We start from the raw sequence: 22,401 nt of genomic DNA on the forward strand, positions 1-22,401 counted from the left end.
ATATGGCCCAACCCCACCCCACCCCAGGAAAATCCAAAAGTAAAAGTGCCAAAATTATTAAAGTTGTTTTCAGTACTGTTGATATAGTTACTGAGTTTATAACATAGAGATGTGCTTTAAGATAAAATAGGCAACTGAGTTGGCATTATTGGGCAGTTAGATTCCAGATTTGGAAAAAAAGATACATAGATCTATGAGGTTCCATAAAAACCTTTTAGCCTGGGCCAGAGGGAGCGATAGTACAGCAGGTAGGGCATCTGCCTTGCATGTGCCGGACCCAGGTTCAATCCCCAGCATCCCATATGGTCCCTTGAGCACCGCCAGGAGTAATTCCTGAGTACAGAGCCAGGAATAACCCCTGAGCATCAACGGATATGACCCAAAAAGAAAAAAAAGAAAAGAACAAACTTTTAACCTTGTATTTGAAATTCTAGTTTTAGTAGAGACTCCTAATGCATTTTATCATAAAAAGGTAAGAACAAGGATCTGGGTTGGAGAGATAGTACAGGGGTAAAGGCGTTTACACTGCATGCATGCAGCTAACCCCAATTAAATCCCCTGCACCAAATGGTCCTCTGAACAACTCTGGCAGCAAACAACGAAGCACAGAGTTGAGAGAAGCCCCATACCAGCCATATGGGGTGAGAGAAGGCCAAACCAGCACGTAGGGTATGGCCCCCTCTAGAAAACAAAGAAAGAAGAGAAAAACAAAGAAAGAAGAGAAGATTCATGAAGAAAAAGATGATTCCAGATTTGGGTCAGAACATGCACAGGATGAGACCAGAGCATCTGCCGTACAGCAGAAAAGCCCTCAGAACTCTAAGGATCGTGACAAAAGGATGCAGAGACCAATTTACAGAGCTCCCACTATGCAAAAAAGGCACATTCTGAGCAAAACTGAGAAGAAAAAACTGTAAGAGAATGAAAACATTTGAAATATCAACAGGATGCTAGGGTTCCGACTCATATTTTCAAAATTCGTAAGTACAGGAAAAGAACTGGAATTTTCTCTTGTCTTTCTCATGGGGAGTGTGGATGGGAGAGGGGTGCTGGGGGATCAGACCCCTCCTGCAGCACTTGCTCAGCTGTGCACTGCTTGGGTTCAACAGTGCTGTGGTCACCAGGGCTCCATCCTACAGGGCTTCGGAGCCAGGGGTCGAACCAAGGGACCTTGTGTATGCACCCAAGTTCTTTAAATAATCTCTCTGGCCCTATCTTGCCTCCCATGGACACACTTTAACTTATGGTAACGACACAGACATAACAATGCATTTTCTTATAACTAATAAATTAAAAGGGCTGAGATAATAAAGACAAGTATTTTATAATCCCAGATTAATGCATAGAACTAGATTGTGATCAGAACTGAATCTAACAAAGCCACTGAATATAACTACCAATTTTACAGAACACAGGAGAGAGGATTACACTGATCAGCAAAATCTAGACCATTTTAGTATCTATAAGACAAATAGTAAAGGCAATTTTCTGAATCAAATGGAAGAAATGAGACAAACAGTGTGGTGAGAAGAGGGAAAATCCACAGACTAGAAACTATAGAAGAGACAACCCACTGCATCTATGGGCTGACTTCTATCACATTAGAACTAGGAAAGTTTTTTTAAAAAAATTTATGATTGCGGGAGTTGTGGGGGATTTTTAAGGTGGTGGGATGGTACTGGGACCTTGATGATGGGTACAATGATTTTTTTTTCTTTTTGGGTCACTCAGTGATACTCAGGGGTTACTCCTGGCTTTGCACTCAGAAATCACTCCTGGCAGTGCTCAAGGGACCATGTGGGATGCTGGGAACTGAACCCGGGTCAGCCGTGTGCAAGGCAAACGCCCTACTCGCTATGGTATCACTCCAGCCCCTGGGTACAGTGAGTCTTATGAACAGTGTGAGTCTAACCTCTTGAAATTTCATTATACTGCAAACCAATGATAAATCAATAAAAAAATTTGATATCACTACACAATCAATACCCATCCGAATAGCTAAAATGAAGGAACTAACAATACCAAATGTTAGCAACCTTGTGGAAAATTAAAACTCTCATACATTTCTGGTAGAGGAGCAAAATGATATAACCATCAGGAAACAGAGATAGCTTGTCTAGAAGTTGGATTGGAGAGATTGTATAGAGGGTAAGGTGCTTGCCTTGAATGTGCTCAACCAGGGTCCACTCACCAGAACCCCATATGGTCGCCTGAACCCTGCCAGGAGTGAGTCCTGAATTAAGAGCCAGGGCTGGGTAGCTCTTAATTCAGGGCTCTGAGCACTGCTGGGTGTGGCCCTCCCAAACCCAAAATATTAAATAGGTTGGGCTGTAGTACAGGGGTGAAGGTGCTTGCTTTGCTTCTGGTCCATCTGGGTTTAATCCCTGGCACCATACATGGCCCCCAGGTACCACCAGGTGATCCCTAGCACAGAGCCAAGAGTAAACTGTGAGCACAGGTGTGGGCCCCCAAATTGATCAACAAATAAGTAAGGGCTAGAGAAGTAGTTCAAAGGTCTGAAATATGTGTCTGGCATGTAAAGGCCTGACTTTGATTCCGGATACAGCACAATCCCCTCTGTGTTCAATGAGGTACTATCACTGGGTCTGAAGACTGGATTGTCCAGCCTCATTGCCCCCTGAGCACTGCCTCCCCCATCCAAGAATTAAATGATCATTTATTCTATGACCCAGCAATTCTACTTCCAAATAGAAATTTATCCAAGAAAAATACATGTATGTCTAGAGGGGTCGGAGTTATAGCACAGTGGGTAGAACATTTATCTTGCATATGGCCAAACTGGATTCAATCCCAACATCCCCTATGATCCTGGAGTACCATCTGAGTGCAAAACCAGGAGTATCCCTGAGCATCACCAGCTGTGGACCAAAAAAAACCAAACCAGACAACAAACATGTCTAAAAGAAAAAAAAAAAACAGATCTAGAGAAAGTCAGATAAAAATGTCCCATAGCAGGGTGGGGCAGAACCGGCCCTGCTCCCCACCCAAAGAAGACCCCAAGCGGCTGCCCACAAATAGCTTCTCTGCTCCTAACAGCCATGATCCCAGAGGCACACAAACCAATCTCGGAATGCAGCGGCTGCTGGCAGAAATACCTCTGGACTTAATTACTAAAATACCAGAATTCTAAAACCATGTGGCTGCTTTTGCGGCCGTGCAACATTATATGCTCTTCATTATCAGCAATAGAAAATAGATGATCTAATGATGCCTTTTTGGCAGGTCTGATTATTGGGGGGAAAATTCCAAATAATAATAGTGGGTTTTCTGTCAAAAATTGAATGTAATCAAAGTAAAGAGAGAATAAAGTGAAAATCATCAGCCACACAGGCGGGGGGTTGGGGATGGGGCTTTGTAACTGTTCTCACGGTGATTCAATTAAAAAAAAAGAGAAAAGTCCCATAGCAGCTTCTTCATACCTGAAAACTAGGTAAAGCCCAGGAGTCCATCCACAAAATGCAGAAGCTTTATTACAGCTACATACTGAAATGTTGTAACAAAAACGAGTAACTGACTAGGCACAACACCATGAATAAATCTCAAAATCACGCTCAGTGAAGCAAAGCAGGAAGAGGACTGGGGATGTAGCTCCCAGCATGAGCATCGCATGTGTGAGGTCCTGGGTTTGATGCCTGGCACGAAGGGGAAGCATACATGTGAATATCTACAATATGACACCATTTATATGCAACTTTAGAATATACAAATTTTATATATTCTATTTTTATATAGTTTTATAGAATATACAAATTATACAAAAGATCTACAGGGTAAAATCATAAACTGTTCTCAGGGGTAATGAGGGAAAAGTCTAGAAGTGAGAAAATGTAAAGTGACTAGAATTCCTTTAAAATTTTACAATTACCTCATAAAATATTTATATGTGGGATAATAAAACGTCTGGGGAAGTGACTTCAAAATAATCTGAAAGAGCAGAGGATGAGATGAAATCAGACAGGCCCCTGAGTTGTTAATTTCATCAGCTACCAACATCTGAAATTAGTGTCAGCAGTATTATACCACGCATGGTAGCAGCCACAAAGGTGGCCCTCGGGCATCCATGCGTGGCTCCTTCCCATTTACTCTGGGCTGGTCCTGTGACTTGTACAACAAGGAAGGTCCGGCCGATCCCCCTTCCGATCCCTTGGGAGCCCTCAGCCACCAGGTCTCACCTGGAGCCTTCCCACCAAACCGCAGTGGGAGCTGGAGAGGAGCAAGCCTCCCGTGAGGATGCGCTAGAAACGTTGAGAAAGACAGCTCTTGCTACCTCCTGACAAAGGCTGGCCTTCCCGCGTCAGCACACTCCAAATCCTAAGCCCCCTTCACCACGCCCAATCTGAATTTCTGACGCACAGAACTGTGGGAGATAATGAATTGGTTATTTTTAAATCCTGAGGTTTGCAGCAGCTGTCAGGTAGCAACAGATAATTGAAACATAATTCTCTCTCCTTAAGCATATGCTTGAACTTTCCCTTAAGTTTAAAAAAAATAAATGACACAAGATGCCTTTAATTTGTACAGGCATTCAGAAATTATGTGTCTGACTAATGGCACACATAGACAAAATTCTGATGGTTTATAAAATCACACTAGCAATAAAATGTTTTTGGAGCCAGGATATGTCAAGTAATAGAGCACACGCCTAGCATTGTGTGATGCCTGGAGTTCAATCCCTGGCAACGAAAGACACTGCTGGGCGAGACCCCAGAGCATGCCCTCCGGGCACTGCTGGGAAGGACCCCAGAGCCTGCTCTCCCAGCACTGATGGGAGTGTACTAAAATTCTTAAGATTTTTGTTTCTGGGCCATACTCAGCAGTGCTCAGGAACTTTCAGAAGCTCTAAGAACAAGGCCTAAAAATCTATCTATAGATTTTGTTGGGGGGTTACACCCAATAGTACTCAGGTGCTATTCCTGGCCCTGTAGTCAGTAATCAGTCCTGGCAGGGCATGGGGGACTATATGGGGCATGAGGGATCCAATTCGGGCTGAACGTATGCAAGCACCCTACCTCTTGTACTATCTCTCCAGCCCTACAATTTTTTTTTTAAAGGCAGTAAGTTTTTATCTGAGTATGTGCATGATGATGCCTAGCACATGAAGTACTGTGTGAGCCAAAAGAGAAACTTCAACCTTTATCCACATTAGATTCATAATTATCTCCCAATATGGCTAATGCCATAAATACATGTAAAAATGACAACTCACACACAATTGGGGAGTATGCTATTTTTAACACTATATTTTAGAATGCTGACTCTCTAAACTTTTACCAGAGGTTCTAAACAACAAGGCCTAGGAGTCTATCTAGAGATATGGTTTGGGGGGGGGGGGTCACACCCAGCAGTACTCAGGTACTACTGTTCCTGGCTCAGTGCTCTGGGGTCACTCCTGACAGCACCTGCTGGGACCGGACCAGGTATCTCTCATGTGAAGCCATGTGCTTAGTCCTTTGTGCTGTCTCCCTGGCCCAGAAATTTGTATTTTTAAGCAGTTGCTAGGTGATCCTGATGTGCTAAAGTTCAGAACCACTGGTAGAGGGTGTGGTAGAAAGAGGTGCCTTTCATTTATTCAAGGTTCTAAGAAGCACAAGACAAAAATAGACACAGAACTCAGAAATCTTGATTAATGCACCACCCACCACTGCATGAGTAACTCCCCAAAATATAGAACTGCGAGATGACAAAGTAACATAAATCATTTAAAGTTTTCTGAGGTTTCATATGGGAAAAAAATATCAAGTTTTAGTGGTTTTATGTGTAGAAAGGCAAAATGTGGTCATCGTTCTTACAGAAAAATTCACTGAAAATAGGTAAGCTAAAAAAAAAAAAGGCAGGGATGGGGGGCATTACTAGTCTCCCAAAGCACTCTCAAAAAAAGAACAGAGGCTCAATCTGCTTGTAAGGGTGTTGAAAAAGCGAATAAGGAATGATGTAATCAAAAGAATGACATGGACCTGACTGAAAACTTGTGCCTTCAGCATTCTGCAAAAACAGAGTCCCAGAACAGCTGGAGGGAGCTCATGGTCAGTTTTCTCACTTGTGACAGCTGTTGATCTTTCCCACCTACACAGAACTATCAGGAATTACTGTCACAATTTCACATGAAAATCCATGTTGTGGTTCCGGTCACTTTCACGTAAATTTGGGAGACTCAGCTTCCTAAAAACTTGAGTCTCTTAGTGAGATGAACTTAAGATTATAGTTCCCTTGATCACTATCGTCCCTTTATTTATTTTGCAATTACCGAAAATGTTATTCATGTAAAAAAGACATTCTGATACAGGTCATTAGAAAAATACAATTAAAACAAGACACTCTCTGGGCTGGAGCAATAGGATAGCTGGTAGGACATCTGCCTTGCACATGGCTGACCAGGGTTCAATCCCTGGCATCCCATACAGTCCCCCTGCACATCACTGGGTATGGCCCAAAAAGCCAAAAATAAATAAATTAATTAAATAAGGTGCTCTTACTACACACCTATTAGAATGGCTGAAATCCAGAATGCTAACCAAAAAACCAGCAAGGACAACAGTAGGACAACAGCTGCCATCATTCATTGGATAACCACTTTGGGTGTTTTGGTTTTGCTTTTGTTTTTGGGTCATACCTGGCAATGCTCAAGGATCAAAGCTGACAGGGCTTAGGGGACCACATAGGGTGCTGGGGACCAAGCCCAGGTCAGCCGTGTGAAAGGCAAGCATCTTGCCCACTGTACTATTGCTTGGGCCTATATAACCACTTTGAAAGATGGATTGGCAGCTTCTTCTAGAACTAAATGTGCTCTTGGCTGGGGAGAGAGCTAAAAGGGCTGGAGCGCATGTCCTGCATTCAATCCCCCACACCACATGAGCTCCCAAGCACTGCCTGGTATGGCCTTTTGGCCCTCAGTATTGCTCTGTCACCCACCCACCCACTCCCCACCGAACAAACAAACTCACCATGCTTTTTTTTTTTTTGCTTTTTGGGTCACACCCATCGATGCACAGGGGTCACTCCTGGCTCTGCACTCAGGAATTATGCCTTGCAGTGCTCAGGGAACTATATAGGATGCTAGGAATCGAACCTGGGTTGGGCGCGTGCAAGGCAAATGTCCCACCTGCTATGCTATTGCTCCAGCCCACCCACCATTCTCTTAACATGTTATTTAGCAATGATATTCCATGGTATTTACTCAAAGGAGCTACAAATATATGTCCACACAAAACCCATACATGGATGTTAAGAGAAGCTTTATTCATGACTGCCAAAATTTGCAAGCAACAAAGATGTTCTTCAGTAGATGAATGGTAAGCTGGCACATCTAGACACTGAAATACTGTTCAATGCTAAAAATAAATAAGCTATCAAGCCATGAAAATACAGGAAGGAAATTGAAATACACACTATTAAGTGAAAGGAATCAATTTGAAATGGTTACATATTGTTAAGATTCCAACTATGTAATATCCTAGAAAAGACCAAACCATGACCTTAAAAAGAACAGCAGTGGGGCCTAAGGCACAGCAGGCTGGGTGCTTGCCTTGCACATGGCCAGCCATGGTTCAATGCCCACCACCATATATGGTCCACAGACATGCCAGGAGTGATTCCTGAGCACAAAGCCAGAGCCAGGAGTAAGCCCTGGGCAGTGCTCAGTGTTCCCCCCACAAAAAAGATCAGTGGTTTAGGAGCTAGAGAGATAATACAAGGTAAAGGTAGTGATTTCTGTCAATAATTTGAAAGAGAATACAATAATTTGAAAGAGAATAAAAGTGGATTTATCCCATCTTTAGATCAAAGTGCAGGCCAGTCAATGCTTTAACACCAATCAGAGGGGACCCAGAGCAATATAGAATTATGAAGATTTTGTGTTGTCCCAAAGTGCTCAACTTCTGGCAATTTGTTCTGGTAGCAACAGAAAGTATCAGTGGATTAATCTACTATGTGCAATTATTACTGTCAAGCAAATATCTACCCATCTTTCTTTCCCTTACGAAAGACAACATTGGGTTGGAGAAATAACACAGGTGAGGCACTTTGCTCTGCATGCATGTAGTCAATCCCTGTTAAATCCCAGCAGCACAAATGGTCCTCTGAGCACTGCTGGGGGTCACTCCTGAGAGCAGAGCCAAGAGTACCTCCTGAGTACTGCCAGGTGTGGCATGAAACACACACGCGCGCACACACACATACGCGCTCGCGCACACACACATACGCGCGCGCACACACACACACAATATGGGGGATCCAATATTAGAAACTGCTTAAAGACTATATGTACCTATAAACATATAGTCTATAGTCTACATATAGGTACATAGGTACCAGAAGCTCTGATAAGCTGACAAAATGATTTTGGTAAAGATTCACTTACTTGCCACATCCACCAGATCTTCAGGTAAAATTCCCTATTCCATGGCTCGCTCTTCAAGCCCATGTTCTTTCTTGAACACATATCTCACTTGCTTGTCTCCATGTTTCTTTACTTGGTTATTTCTACCCTAAAGAAGCCTGTGCTCTCTCTCGAACACACTTTTCCCTTCTCTTTACTCACATGTTTCTATGTAAGTTTCAATAAAAAATTATTGGGGCTGGAGCACTAGTGGGTAGGGTGTTTGCCTTGCACACGGCCAACCCGGGTTCGATTCCCAACATCCCATACAATCCCCTGTGCACTGCCAGAGTAATTCCTGAGTGCATGAGCCAGGAGTAACCCCTGTGCATCACCGGGTTGTGACCCAAAAAGCAAAAAAAAAAAAATTATTTTGCCAAAAAAAAAAAAAAAATTATCTTGCTTCCAAAAAAAAAAAAATTGTCTATTCTTGGGCCTGGGTGAGAGCTCAATGGACTGAGCACATCCTCTGCATGTGGCATCACACGGTCCATGAGCACTGCCAGGGAGTAGCTCCTGAGTACCACCAGCAAAGCCCAAAAAGCAAGGGGTTAAAAAAAAAAAGCAAAGCACCCATTCCTCTACCTAGAGGTTTTCTAAACACTATCAGTATCTGCCTCTCATTCCTTCTTTCATCCCCCAATTTCTGTGTGTGCACAAGTGGGGTTGGGTCACTCTGAGGGTGCTCAGGGATCACTCCGTGTGGTGTTAAAGGGACCATATGCAGTGCCAGGGTCAAACCAGAGTCAGCTGCAAACAAGGCAAGTGTCCTAACATCTACTGTCTTTCTGGCCTTTTCTTCCTCATTTTTAATGAGGTACCATGATTTATAGTACTGTAAAAAAGCCTCATGAGATGTATACTTGCTTTTTTGCCATTCTGGAGAAGTCATGTTCTCTCCTGAGCAAGTATCTTTATTTATTTTTCTCCCTTCCTTCCTTTATTCCCCAATGAATTTGTTTTAATTCAAAACCAAACAAAAACCAATAGTTTCTGCATATGTCATTGCAACACCACACCTACCATCAGAGTCCACTTCCCTCCATCAGTATCCCAAGGACCCTCCCATCCATCCACCTCCCTTGCCCCCTGCCCGAGGCAGACTAGGATCTACAGAATAACTCTTGAGTTCATTTCTTATTTCTCTCTCTGCTTACTTTTTTAGTATCACACCCAGTGATACTCATGCGTTACTCTTGGCTCTTCACTTCGGAATCACTCCTGGCAGCTTTCTTTTTTTTTTTTTTTTTTTTGCTTTTTGGGTCACACCCAGCGATGCTCAGGGGTTACTCCTGGCTTTGCACTCAGGAATTACTTCTGGAGGTGCTTGGAGGACCATATGGGATGCCGGAGATCGAACCTGGGTTGGCCGAGTGCAAGGCAAACACCCTACCCGCTGTGCTATCGCTCTGGCCCCACTCCTGGCAGCTTTCAGGGGACCGTATGGGCGTATGGGATGTCGGGGCTTGAACCTGGGTTGGCTGTGTGCAAGGCAAGTGCCTTATCCACTGTACTATCTCTCTAACCCCCTCATTCCCTCTTTAAAGGCAGCAATACACCAATCAAATTATAACCAAGTCTCATTCTGGCCTATAAAACTATCTTTACAAAGTGATTTTCTATAGGACTGCAGGCAGAGTACAGCGGATAGGATGTTTGCCCTGCACATGGTCATCCTGGGATCAATCTCCAGCACCTCATATGATCCCTTTGGTCCTGTGAAGAGTGATTCCTGAGTGCATTCAGGAGTAAGCCAGTTCTGGCCCCAAAATCAAGGGGGGCACACAGGGGAGGGGGAATGCGTTCATTTTATAACTAAATTCTCAGAAGGCAACTAATTTCCCAACAGGCAGAGGGATGGAATGCCATATATAAATTTCACCCCCCCCCCCACAACAACATAAAAATACCATAACTGAGACCATAGAGAGCGCACTACAGACTGATGCATTTTTGCATGCAGGGGGCCTGGGTTTGAACCTTGACAGTGCCAAAAAAAAAAAACAAAAAACAAAAAACAAAAAACCTCTGAGCACTTAAGTACTTAGGTGGCAGCATCCCAGGTATAGCCTCAGAAAACAAACCACCATCACTGTCCCTTCTTGGGGTTTTTCTTTTTACTTTTTTCTGGGTGGGGAGTGGAGCAAGGTGTTACAGGGGCTATTTGTCAATGCAACTGTGCTCAGTGATCATTCCTGGCAGGGCTCAGAGGACCATATGGGATGCTGGGACTAGAACTCAGCAAATTAAGTCAAAAACCACACGCAAGGCAAGCACTTTCCCCAGTAACCCATCTCTGCAGCCCTATCTGCTGTCTATGAATCTCAAGAGCAGACCTCTTGGGCTGGAAAGATAGTAAAGAGGGTCAAGGTGATCCCCAGCACCCCAGATGGTCCCTGAACATCACCCTGAATACAAAGGCCAGGAGTAAGCCCTGACCACTGTAAGGTGTGGTCCAAAAATCAAAACAAAAAGGTATTTCCCTTTATCCTTCTGTCCATACATAGAAGAAAACACCTCTCTAAATATTTTCTAACTTCAAAACAAAAATTGGAATATATAAAAAGGTTTTGGGGGGCTGGAGTGATAGCACAGCGGGTAGGGCATTTGCCTTGCACACGGCCGACCCGGGTTCGATTCCCAGAATCCCACATGGTTCCCCAAGCACCACCAGGAGTTATTCCTGAGTGCAAAGCAGGAGTTAACCCCTGTGCATCACCGGGTCTGGCCCAAAAAAAGCAACAACAACAACAAAAAAAGTTTGAACTCGAATGTTTCAGCAGATCTGTAAAATCCCAGAGCCCTTAGCGGGTCCAGCTCAGGAGATAGTTCAAAGAGGTAGAGCGCATGGTTGTACGCAAAGCCCTGCGTGTGCTCCCTGGCACCCCATGCCGCGCTGAGTACTGCTGGCGGCGGCCCTGGTGGATCCAGAACACTGGTGCACCGAGATCCTATAAAAGAGGGATTGAGTAATGATCGATGAAACCAGAGGAGGAGGAAAGAGCTACCTGGAGTGAAGAGGAAAAAACTAATTTCTAGTGCAGCCAGGAAGTGAAGGGAATTTCCCTTGAAAAAACTTCATCATTACCATTATTTCATAAGTGTGGTCACTTTGATGTTTCTTGTACTCAAATCCTCGAGTGAAACACTGTAAAAGAAAAGAAAATTAAGTCACCCCAAAGCACTGCTTTCTTAAAGGACAGAAAATAATTTGGAGATACTTCACTCTTAGGGTGTGTCTTCATTCATTCTTTCATTCATTCATTCATTAGTTACCACTCTGCCTCTTCTTGCTGGCTTGGGGGGCAGGTGTGTGTGTGTGTGTGTGTGTGTGTGTGTGTGTGTGTGTTTTCCTTTGGGGTGGGAAGAAGGTGTCATTAGTGAAAGGCCCAATAAATGCTTTTCAAAGAGCAGGAGTATGTTGAGACTTCGTTTCATCATGTAGTTGACAAAGGTTGTTATATTCATGATCACAGCTTTTTAGCAGCCCTCACAGAGAAAAAACAAGAATCTAAAAAGCTTTTTACTAGACAGCAATTTTTCCATCCTTAGGAGCCTGGACCCTGCATCAGTCTGCCTTAATCAGAATGGATCCTGGCTCCATACATCCCTTACTTGAACAATTCTAAAAACACATATAATTTCATATTTTCCAACTCTAAAATAAGGATGGACTTCATGATGATAAACAAGGCACAGGACAACTCTTATCTGCCATTTTTACATTTTGACTTCTCTAAAATCAGGATGCTGGGGCTGGAGCAATAGCACAGCAGGTAGAGCGTTTGCCTTGCACGTGGCTGACCCAGGTTCGATTCCCAGCATCCCATATGGTCCTCTGAGCACTGCCAGGGGTGATTCCTGAGTGCAGAGCCAGGAGTAACCCCTCTGCATTGCCAGGTGTAACCCAAAAAAGAAAAAAATAAATAAAATAAAATCAGGATGCTTCTTGTAATAGCATGCTGGATCCTGTAACATGCCATCTGTGTGAACTCAGGCAAATATCCTCACCTCTCTGCCTGAGCTGCTTCTATAAAATGCAGGTAATAATCATTCTTTGTAGGATTTAGGGATGGTTAGTTCATGTAAAGTTCTCAAAGGAGTGCTTGGCATAGTGTTGGCACTTATTACCATCATCACCCGCAAAATGATTTTTGTTCCTTATTTCCACCTGCCCAAAGTTCACTCCTAAGGAGAAGATAAACCACCCCATAGGCACTATCAAAAAGGAAGCATGCTCCGCTTCTGTTTCCCACATTCCCCAAACTCTGTCTCTACTGGCAAGAGTCTTCCGGTGGTGTTAAACATGAGGCTGACATAGTGATGTGGAATCTTCAGCAGTCAGTTCCATCCATCTGCTTTGCTCCTCCACGTCTCACTAGTAAAACAGGTAATGGGAGGCTGTCTGTAGAAGCAGACTTAATGAAGTATGGTCCTGCTAAAGGCCACCTTCTGATAGTCATCTCTGAATTGACTACGCAGGCAAGGCGAGGCAAGCCTCTCCCGTGTGACTTACCTGCAAGCAGAGGAAAAAAGGAGGTGGCCCACATTCAGCGCACTTGATATAAGGCTCCATGAGGTAGGAGGAGCAGCCTCGGCAGGGTGGTTTATCAGAGGGATCATCTAGAACAAAAAAGAAAAATAAAGCAGCTTCAAAACAAGTCATTATCTCAACTGCAAGAAGGCAGAAAATCTGCCAATGACCACACTAGTGAGCTGTGAGCTGGGCTGAAAACTGTGGAGCCCAGATGAGCTCATACCAAGTAAACAACAAAAATTACACTGCTTTTACTTTAGGGCAGCTGTATTCCTTTGGGATACTTACCACTTCCAAAGGCTTTTTCTTTCCCCCCTTGGCGGGGCCACACCCACCCATGCTATGGGGCAAAGAAGAACAGGGCCCCTCCCGGGCATGCTGGGCCAGTGGAAGTCAACTCTAATGGCTCTATTCCGTGCCGCTTGGGGATCAATAGAACTCCTCGGAATGCACGGGGCAAGGGATCCAATAAATGCAAGGTCTCTGGGAACGGAGTGATAGTACAGCATATAAGATGTTTGCCTTGCATGTGGCCAACCCAGGTTCCATTCCTGGCATCCCATATGCTCCCCAAGCACCACCAGGGGTAATTCCTGAGTGCAGAGCCAGGAGTAACCCCTGAGCATCATCAGATATTACAATAAATAAATAAATAAATAATAAAAATAAAATAAATTCAGGGTCTCAGAAATGCTAGCATGGTTGTGCCTCCTGGGCTAACCTCTGAACTCTTCAAACAAGTAATTTTTCTTTTTGTGTGTGTCACACCCAGCGGTGCTCAGGAGTGCTCAGGGATCACTCCTGGTGGAGCGTGGGGAAACATATGGGGTGCTGCAGATTGAACTGGGGTCAGCCGTGTGCAAGGCAAGTTCCTAATTGCTCTACTATCGCTCCAAACCCTCTTGAAACAGGGTCCCTATCTACTTAAAAGAGATAATTACAAACACAAGGACTAATTGTAAGTTTCCTAATAGTAATTTTCGTATACTCTACAATCTAGCATATTGTTTTGACCCACCATATACCAATATATACCATATTCAGGGGGCTGGGAAAATGGATGGGATGATCACAAATCTATAAAATATCCAGGTATTTATAGAAGAGCATACCTGACAAAATGCTAATGGTTACTGAATCTAGGTAATGGGCAACAAGTAATCACTAGACTTTCAACTTTCCTCTAAGTTTGAAATTTTCATAATAAAGGTTTGGCGAAAATTTCCATTAAATTTATTCTGAACGGGGCCCAAGAGATAGCAGAGGGTAGGGTGTCTGCCTTAGATGTGGCTGACCTGGATTCAATCCCCAGTGTTCCTTATGTTCTCTGAGGCATCACCAGGAGTAATCCCTGAGCACAAAGCCAGGAGTAATCCCTGAGTATACTGCCAGCTTTTTTTTGCTATCCCTCTTGGCGGGGTGTGGGGGAAGGGAATATATGGAATATATATATGTTCTGGAAAATATATATGTATATGTGTATATATGTGTGTGTGTATATATATATATATGTAAATATAGTTATATGTGTCCTCAGTTGCCTCCAATTTTCGAGAGTTGGGGCACCCTAGCAGAGCTGCTCTGTGAGCTCTCCGACCCCGCCCAAGGGTACGAGGAATCAAAGGCCAAGGAAGATGTAAATTTCTCTGGCCTGGAGCAGGATTTCTCCCCGCTGGGGTACCAGCATTCTCCTGAAGCTGAGCAAACACTCTACAAGGCATCTCTGTGCACTCTGAGTGACATTATTGCTTTATTTGTTTCTAAATGAAGACATAAAGAAAAATGACAGGGAAACAAATGGGATCCTTCTGGCAACAGGATCAAACTTAAGGGCCTGAGAGATGGTACAGGGGTTGATGCATTTCCCTTGTACGTCACCTACCCAGTTTAGAGCCAATGGGTGTGCCCCTCCCAAAATATATGTGAAAAATGTCTCACTTCTTATTCAATTCTGACATGGAAGAACAATCAAATGCTCTATATTACATGGTACAAGATGAAGTTTAGCAAATTACCATCTTTCTCACACTCAACGATCTAAGCTTTTTCCTCAAACACTGCTCAAAGGGTCATCACTTTGCCAAAGAGTTGCTAAACCCTTACATCAGGAATAATTAAAAAAACATTTTAACAAAGGGTTTGCTTTTCAAGCCCATGTTCTCCCCTGAACATGTCTCTTGCTTGTTTGTCTCCATGTGTCTTTGCTTGCTTATTTCCACTCTGGAGAAGCCTTTGCTCTCTCAACATGTACTTCTCGCTCTGCCCTCACATCTTCCGAAATAAGTTTCAGTAAAAATCAACTTTCGTCACCAAAAAACTTATAAGAAATTTTTTAACAAGAAAAGTAAAAAACTCTATTTTTTTCTATTTTAAAACTTATTTTATTTTATTTATTATTTATTTATTTTATTTTTTTATTAGTGAATCACGGAGAGGCACAGTTACAGACTTACAAACTTCCGTGCTTACATTTCAGTCATATGAGGGTCAAGTATCCTTCTCTCCACCAGGGCCAGTTTTCCACCACTAATGGTCCCAGCATCCCTCCCACCATCCCCACCCTGTTCCCCCTCCCCCAATGCTGCCTCTGTGGCAGGGCATTCGCTTTTGCTCTCTCTCTCTCCTTTTGGGTATTGTGGTTTGCCACAGAAGTATTAAGTGGCCATCATATTCTGTCTATAGTCTGATAAAGTCTAATTATCAATGTTGAAAGTTATCTCTATTCGGTTTTTACTTTTGGGGCTCCCAGGAACTCATGGGAGGGGGCGTAACCAGCACGCCCTCGGCCCAGATAAATCCGGAGCCGCTGAGCGCGAATCGGACCCTCTGCGCCTAAAGACTTTGACTCCAGAGATGTAACACATTCGGGCATCCAGCGCAGCATCCGAGAGCGATGCACTGGGACACCAAACTGGGCTACAACTCGGTGCTGCCGGGGGTGGATTCTTTTTTTCCTCCCCACCCTGCCTTCCTGCACGGAAAGCGGCGGCCTGGCAGCACCCATGTGGCAGGCGCCATCTTCTGTGACTCCAAACCCACAGGTATTCGGTTTTTACTTTTGGGGCTCCCAGGAACTCATGGGAAGGGGGCGTAACCGGCACGCCCTCGGCCCAGATAAATCCGGAGCCACTGAGCGCAAATCGGACCCTCTGCGCCTAAAGACTTTGAATTCAGAGACTTCTTACAGCAATGCACTGGAACTGTGAGTTGGGCTATGTAATTTCTGGCAGAATTTTCCCTGGACTTTATACAGAAATCCAAAAGCGACTTAACATTTATAATTGTCAGCAATGTGAAACGGTTCCTTTTGAACAGGTCTGACTTGGGGGGGAAACTCCAAATAATAACAGTAAGTTTTTGTTGAAATATTGAAGGTTTTTAATGTAGCAGCCACCTCTCTGGACTGTGAACTAAGTAAAAGCCCCACGCTGGCCGATGCGGCGTGGCGTACACCATACTATGAGGTGCGGGAAGGAGGATGAGGGGGAAAAAGAAAAAAAAAAAAAGGGAAAAGGAAAAAGGAAAAAAAAAAGAGAGAGAGTTATGTACTTGTAGCAGTGGGGCTACATATCTCTTCATTTCCAGCAATGAAAAACTAATTATCAAATGTAGTAGGTCTGTCTCTCTTGGTTGGAAACTCCAACAACTATAGTGAGTTTTGTGTTGAATTATGGAATGTAATCAAGGTAAAGAAAAAATGAAGTGAAATTCATTAGTTATACAGTAGGGGGTAGGGGGTGGAGGCGGGGGGTATACTGGGGTTTCTGGTGGTGGAATATGGGCACTGGTGAAGGGATGGGTGTTTGAATATTGTATAACTGACATATAAACCTGAGAACTTTGTAACTTTCCACATGGTGATTTAATAAAAAGTTAAAAAAAAAAAGTTATCTCAAAGTAATGACTCCTCTAGGTTATCATCTTGTTTCCTAAAGTATTTTTCTAAATTAAAAAAAAAAATTTTATTGAATCACCATGTGGAAAGTTACAAAGCTTTCAGGCTTAAGTCTCAGTTATACAACGCTCGAACACCCATCCCTTCACCAGTGCACATATTACACCACCAAGAATCATAGTATACCTCCCCCCAATCCCCCCACTCCGCCTATGTAGCTGATAAATTTCAAGGAAAAGTAAAAAACTTTAAGTCATTCACTTTTTAGTTTGTTTGTTTTTGAGCCATACCTGGCAATTCTCAGGGATCATTCCTGGCAGAGCTTGGGGACCATAAACGATGCCGGGGATCACATCCAGGTCAGCCGCGTGCAAGGCAAGCACTCTGCCCTCTGTACTGTCCTTCTAGACTCTAGTTCTAAATCATTCTTTATTTCAACTTTCAGATTTTCAGGTGGGATACATGATATTTTGTAGCCTCTTTTTTTCCACTTGGCTATCCTTTATGATAATATATAAAGATGTTCATTATTCTTTTTAATGAATACATAACAAACTACTATAATAATTACCTAGCTAATTATTTCCCGCTGCCCCCTAGGAAGGCATTTTGAGAATCTGAGGTGCCTTTTCTGTTGATACCATGACTAGGGAGGGCTGCAATTTACTGGGTGGGGCCCAGGGCCAGGCTACCCACCGTACATTCCCTGCATAATCAAGAGCCGGAACCTGACCTGGGATGGAGTCCCTGCATCCCTTGTGGTCCCTGAGCCTGCCAGGAATGATCCCTGAGTGCAGAGCTAGAGGTAATCCCTGAGCACCGTTGGGTGTGCGCCCCCCACCTTAAAAAAAAAAAACACAAAAAAAACAAAACCCAGAAAATAATTGGGGCCTGTATTCTGCAGAGCTTTCTAATGTCCCACCAGGCATTCAAGGAGATGAGAATCTGTTCATAATTACATTACTTAGAACCCAATTCTGTATCACAGTTAAAGTCAAACAAACAAAAAAAATCCAAAACATTTTTTTGGTGGGGAAATCAGGAACCTAACCCAGGACTTGACACGTGTGAGATAAGTGCTCGATCTACCACAGAACTACAGCTTCAGTGCCTACAGCAAAACGTTTTATAGTTTTAATAGGCACGGAATTTTCCAGGAAGACAATTACCTGGACTTCTAGTATATGCTATCTTGTTGTGTTTGGAACTTTAGTAGGAGTTATTCAAGCTTGTGGCATTTCTGAGTCATCAATATAACACACCTGAATCATTCTGCATTCAGAGCTGTAAGATGCAGAATGATTCAACATATGAATGCAAACATCTGACTCCTTATGTCATTATGTCTTCTACTATAATCATATTAAACACACTGAGATACATATTATTATAAATTACATTATTTCATTGTTGCTTTTTACTTATTCTTAATGTCATAGCTAAGCATTAATTTTCTTTGAAATCACAGGTGTAGATGCCATATGCGACATGTTATTTCATTTCAAGAAGAAGCAGGGGGCTTTAAACATAAAAAGAAATCATTGGGTCTCATGAGTTTGGGAACAACTAACCATTACTCTATCGGTGTACATTTTTCTCTAGCTCCAATATTTCACTATTCACTATTTCAAAGAATCTCAGATCAACCTTCTTTGTATTTTTTTTCCCCGGGGACAAGGGCAGTGGCCACTCTCAGCAATGTTCAGGGGTTACTTCTGGCTCTGAACTCAAAAATTACTCCTTGTGGTGCTTGGGGGACTATATGGGAAGCCAGAGATCGAATTCAGGTTGGCCACGTGCAAGGCAAACACTTTATCCTTTGAACTATTGCTACAGCCCCTTCTTCATACATTTTGTTCCTTAGGATAGATTTCTTCTAAAACTTGTGTGTAAAGAAGATTGTTGGCCATTTTTTGAGGTTTTTGTAAATATAGCCAAACTGTAATTCACAAAGTAGTTTAAAATTTTACTGTGACATAAGAACAAAGAATAAATTTTGGACTTTTATTTATTATTATACTGTTGTTGTTTTTTGGACACATCGGCAGTGCTCAGGGCTTACTGCTTGTTCTGCACTCAGAAATCACTCCCAGCCAGGTTTGTGGAACCACATGGGACGCTGGGGACTGAACCCGGGTAGGCTGTGTGCAAGACAAGTGCCCTGCCTGCTGTACTATCTCTCCAGCCATAAACTTTAATTATTATTTTTTTAAAGATGATTTCCCCTATCTTTATTTTTTTTGGAAGGTCACACCTGACTGTGCACAGGGCTTACTCCTGGCTCTGTGCTCAGGGATCACTCCTAGTGGGGCTTGAGGAACATGTGTTCCTGGGGAGCAAACGCAGGTCAGTCACATGCCAAGCCAAGCACTCTGCCTACTGTATGTACTATCTCTCCAGCCCCATGCTTTTTTTTCCTTTCTTTGCTTTTTGGGTCACACCAGTGATGCACACGGGTCACTCCTGGCTCTGCACTCAGGAATTACCCCTGGCGGTGCTCAGGGGACCATATGGGATGCTGGGAATCGAACCCGGGTTGGTCTCATGCAAGAGAGACGCCCTACCCGCTGTTCTATCGATCTAGCTCCTCCAGCCCCACACTTTTAATTTTATTTTGTTTTGCTGGGGGGTGAAGCAAAATAGTTCTTACGGAAATTAATTTAGAGAAATGTGAAGGGAAGGGAGGGAAAATGAGAAAGAGAGAGCACGTGCAAAAGAGCACACACATGGGCTTGAGAACATGCCAGACTTTTTGCTTTTGACGTGCTGCACAAAGTATCCCAGGTCTCAGGCATGCACTTTCCTGCTGAACCCCATTTCCAGAGCCATCGTTATTTATAACCCTCATTCCAATTTCGAGGCAGCAAAAGGTTAATATGTTTGCATGATCAAAGCAAGTCCAAAAACTTCTTAGGCCAGGAATGACAGCTCAGATGACTGGAGCACAGGGTTGGCCTGTGGGAGGTCTCGGGATGATCCCCACACCGCATGGTCCCTCAAAGCACTGCCAGAGCGAACCTCAAGCACGGAGCCAGGTACGGTCCCAAAACCACGAACAAAAACTTCTTTCTTGGCAAAATATGCTAGAAGCAAAGTGAAAAGGAAAATGATCCAGCAGAGAATATCTGTAAACATATCATAGATAAAGGGCGAATCTTTCTAATCTAAAATGAAAATTTAATCCAAGGGTGCTGAGATGGCTCGAAGGGCCGAATCTCATGGTCCCCTAAGGACCTCTGCCTGGGATGGTCAAGCACTGAACCATAGTGAGAGCAGCTCTGATGAACCCCAAACACAGCCAAGTGTGACCCCAATGCTAAACAAAATATATAGGGAGTAAAATGGAACAAAAAAATCCTACTGCAAAAGACAAAGAGATAACTGGCAAAAAGAGATGAAACTGACCTTAACAAATAAAAGGCATTCAGTTTTACTCACTACTAAGAGAAATCTGTACTGAGATATAAATTCTTATCCATCAAATTAACAAAAAATTCAAAAGTTTAAAAATATTTTTGGGGGGCTGGAGAGATAGTATAGCAGATAGGGTATTTGCCTTACATCCGACCAACCTGGGTTCAATCGCCAGCAGCCCACTTGGTTTGCCAAGCCGAACCAGGAGTGACCCCTGAACACAGAGCCAGATGTAAACCCAGAGCAATGCTGGATGCCAGGTGTTTTCCAAAAATCAAAACAAAACAAAAAAGCACAAGAGGAGTGGTAATTCTCCAGACACTTCTTTGGAAGCATTCATGACAATTTGGAAGCATGTTTGACAATTTACAAAATAAAATCAATAAATATTAGGTGGGAAAACCAAAAGCAGAATAAAAGGTATTTCAAAAGCATGACAGGTTACCAGCTCGCGCTCCTCCGAGATTCGACCCGGGTGGCCATGCTTTTGCACGACTGCTTTGCTGCTGAACAACCAAGATCCAGAGCCAGCTACATTGCTTCTGGTCCCATCAAGTGCTTGCAGCCATGTCTCCAGACTGTGAACTAAGCCTTTTCTCCATGCTGCCCCAGGAAGGGAAATGATGCAATTTCCAACATAAATCTCCCTGGACTTAATTACTAAAATACAGAAATCCTAAACCTTTATATTTCTTCATTCTCATCAGTGGAAAACTAATTATCAAATGCTTCCTTGTCAATAGGGCCGTATTTCTGGGGGGTAAACTCCAACAAGAATAGTGAGTTCTTGGGGCTGGAGGAATAGCACAGCGGGTAGGGCGTTTGCCTTGCACTCGGCCGACCCAGGTTCGAATCCCAGCATCCCATATGGTCCCCTGAGCACTGCCAGGGGTGATTCCTGAGTGCAGAGCCAGGAGTAACCCCTGTGCATCGCCGGGTGTGACCCCCCCAAAAAAGCAAAAAAAAACCCAAAAAACAAGAATAGTGAGTTCTGTGTTGAAACTCCAACAACAATAGTGAGTTTTGTGTTGAAATATGAAATGTAATCAAGGTAAAGAGAAAATGAAGTGAAATTTATCAGTTATGCAGGCGGGGGTGGGGGGGTTGGGGGATAGGGGGTGGGAGGTATACTGGGTTTTTTTTGGTGGTGGAATATGGGCACTGGTGAAAGGACGGGTGTTTGAGCATTGTATAACTGAGACATAAGCCTGAGAACTTTGTAACTTTCCACATGGTGATTCAATAAAATAAATTAAAAAAACAAAACAAAACAAAAGCATGACATTTTGGGGATAGGTGGAAAAAGTACCAAGTATAAAATTTAACAATATATATTCAGATTGGGGTGATGCAAGGAAGAATGACAAATCCAGATTGTTGACATAGAACTATGATTGGCATCTGTGAAGCCATTCGAAGATAATTTGGGTGTATTAAAATATTCAGCAAGGGGTCAGAGAAATAGTACAATTGGGCAGAACCTTTGCCTTGCACGCAACCAACCTGGGTCCAATCCCTGGCACTGCTTAGGGACTCTCATGCCCTGTAACTGAGCACTGAGCCAGGAGTAGTGCTTGAACACAACTAAGTATGGTGAAAAAACAAAAATCAAAAGACTCAGCAAGCTGCTGCCAAGATGTGATCCCGAGGGCCGCACGTGTGTGCGGCCTCTCCGCAGCTGCACGAGCGTGAATCCAGACCCAGCTAAATTTTTCGGCATGGGCAGCTCCTCGCAGAATGTCTCCAGACTGTCAAAAAAAAAATGGGGGCCGGAGCGACAGCACAGTGGGTAGGGCATTTGCCTTGCACGCGGCCGACCCAGGTTCGATCCCCGGCATCCCATATGGTCCCCCAAGCACTGCCAGGAGTAATTCCTGAGTGCAAAGCCAGGAGTAACCCCTGAGCATCGCTGGGTGTGACCCCCAAAAAAAAAAAAAAATGTCTCCAGACTGAGAACTAAGCCGCAGCCCCATGCCCACCCAGGAGGGTAAAGGTATTTCTCTCTCGCCTCTTCCTTGCCAGGGGTGAAGGGCGTGGCGACCGCCATATTATGAGGACCACAGATGGGATTTACAAACTGCAGCAATAGGACGCGAGGGTGCTCTTGGGAAGGTGGGTGGCACCTGCCCTGCCTGCTGCCAAGATGTGATCCCGGGCCGC

At 43.7% G+C, this 22,401-nt stretch overlaps 1 protein-coding gene across 1 annotated transcript in view; it reads right to left on the bottom strand.

Annotated features, from left to right (window-relative positions):
• TADA2A (transcriptional adaptor 2A) overlaps positions 1 to 22,401 on the bottom strand; it is a 71,616-nt gene that overhangs the window by 42,689 nt on the left and 6,526 nt on the right. Inside the window, exons 3-4 of the mRNA XM_004608594.3 lie at positions 12,912 to 13,018; positions 11,484 to 11,543 (exon numbers count right to left, since the gene is read on the bottom strand). Of these exons, the coding sequence (XP_004608651.2) occupies positions 11,484 to 11,543; positions 12,912 to 13,018 (167 nt within the window). The remainder of the gene's footprint in view (positions 1 to 11,483; positions 11,544 to 12,911; positions 13,019 to 22,401) is intronic.

This window comes from Sorex araneus, chromosome 3 (assembly GCF_027595985.1).
Source record: "Sorex araneus isolate mSorAra2 chromosome 3, mSorAra2.pri, whole genome shotgun sequence".
In the NCBI taxonomy this organism is placed as follows: Eukaryota; Metazoa; Chordata; class Mammalia; order Eulipotyphla; family Soricidae; genus Sorex; species Sorex araneus.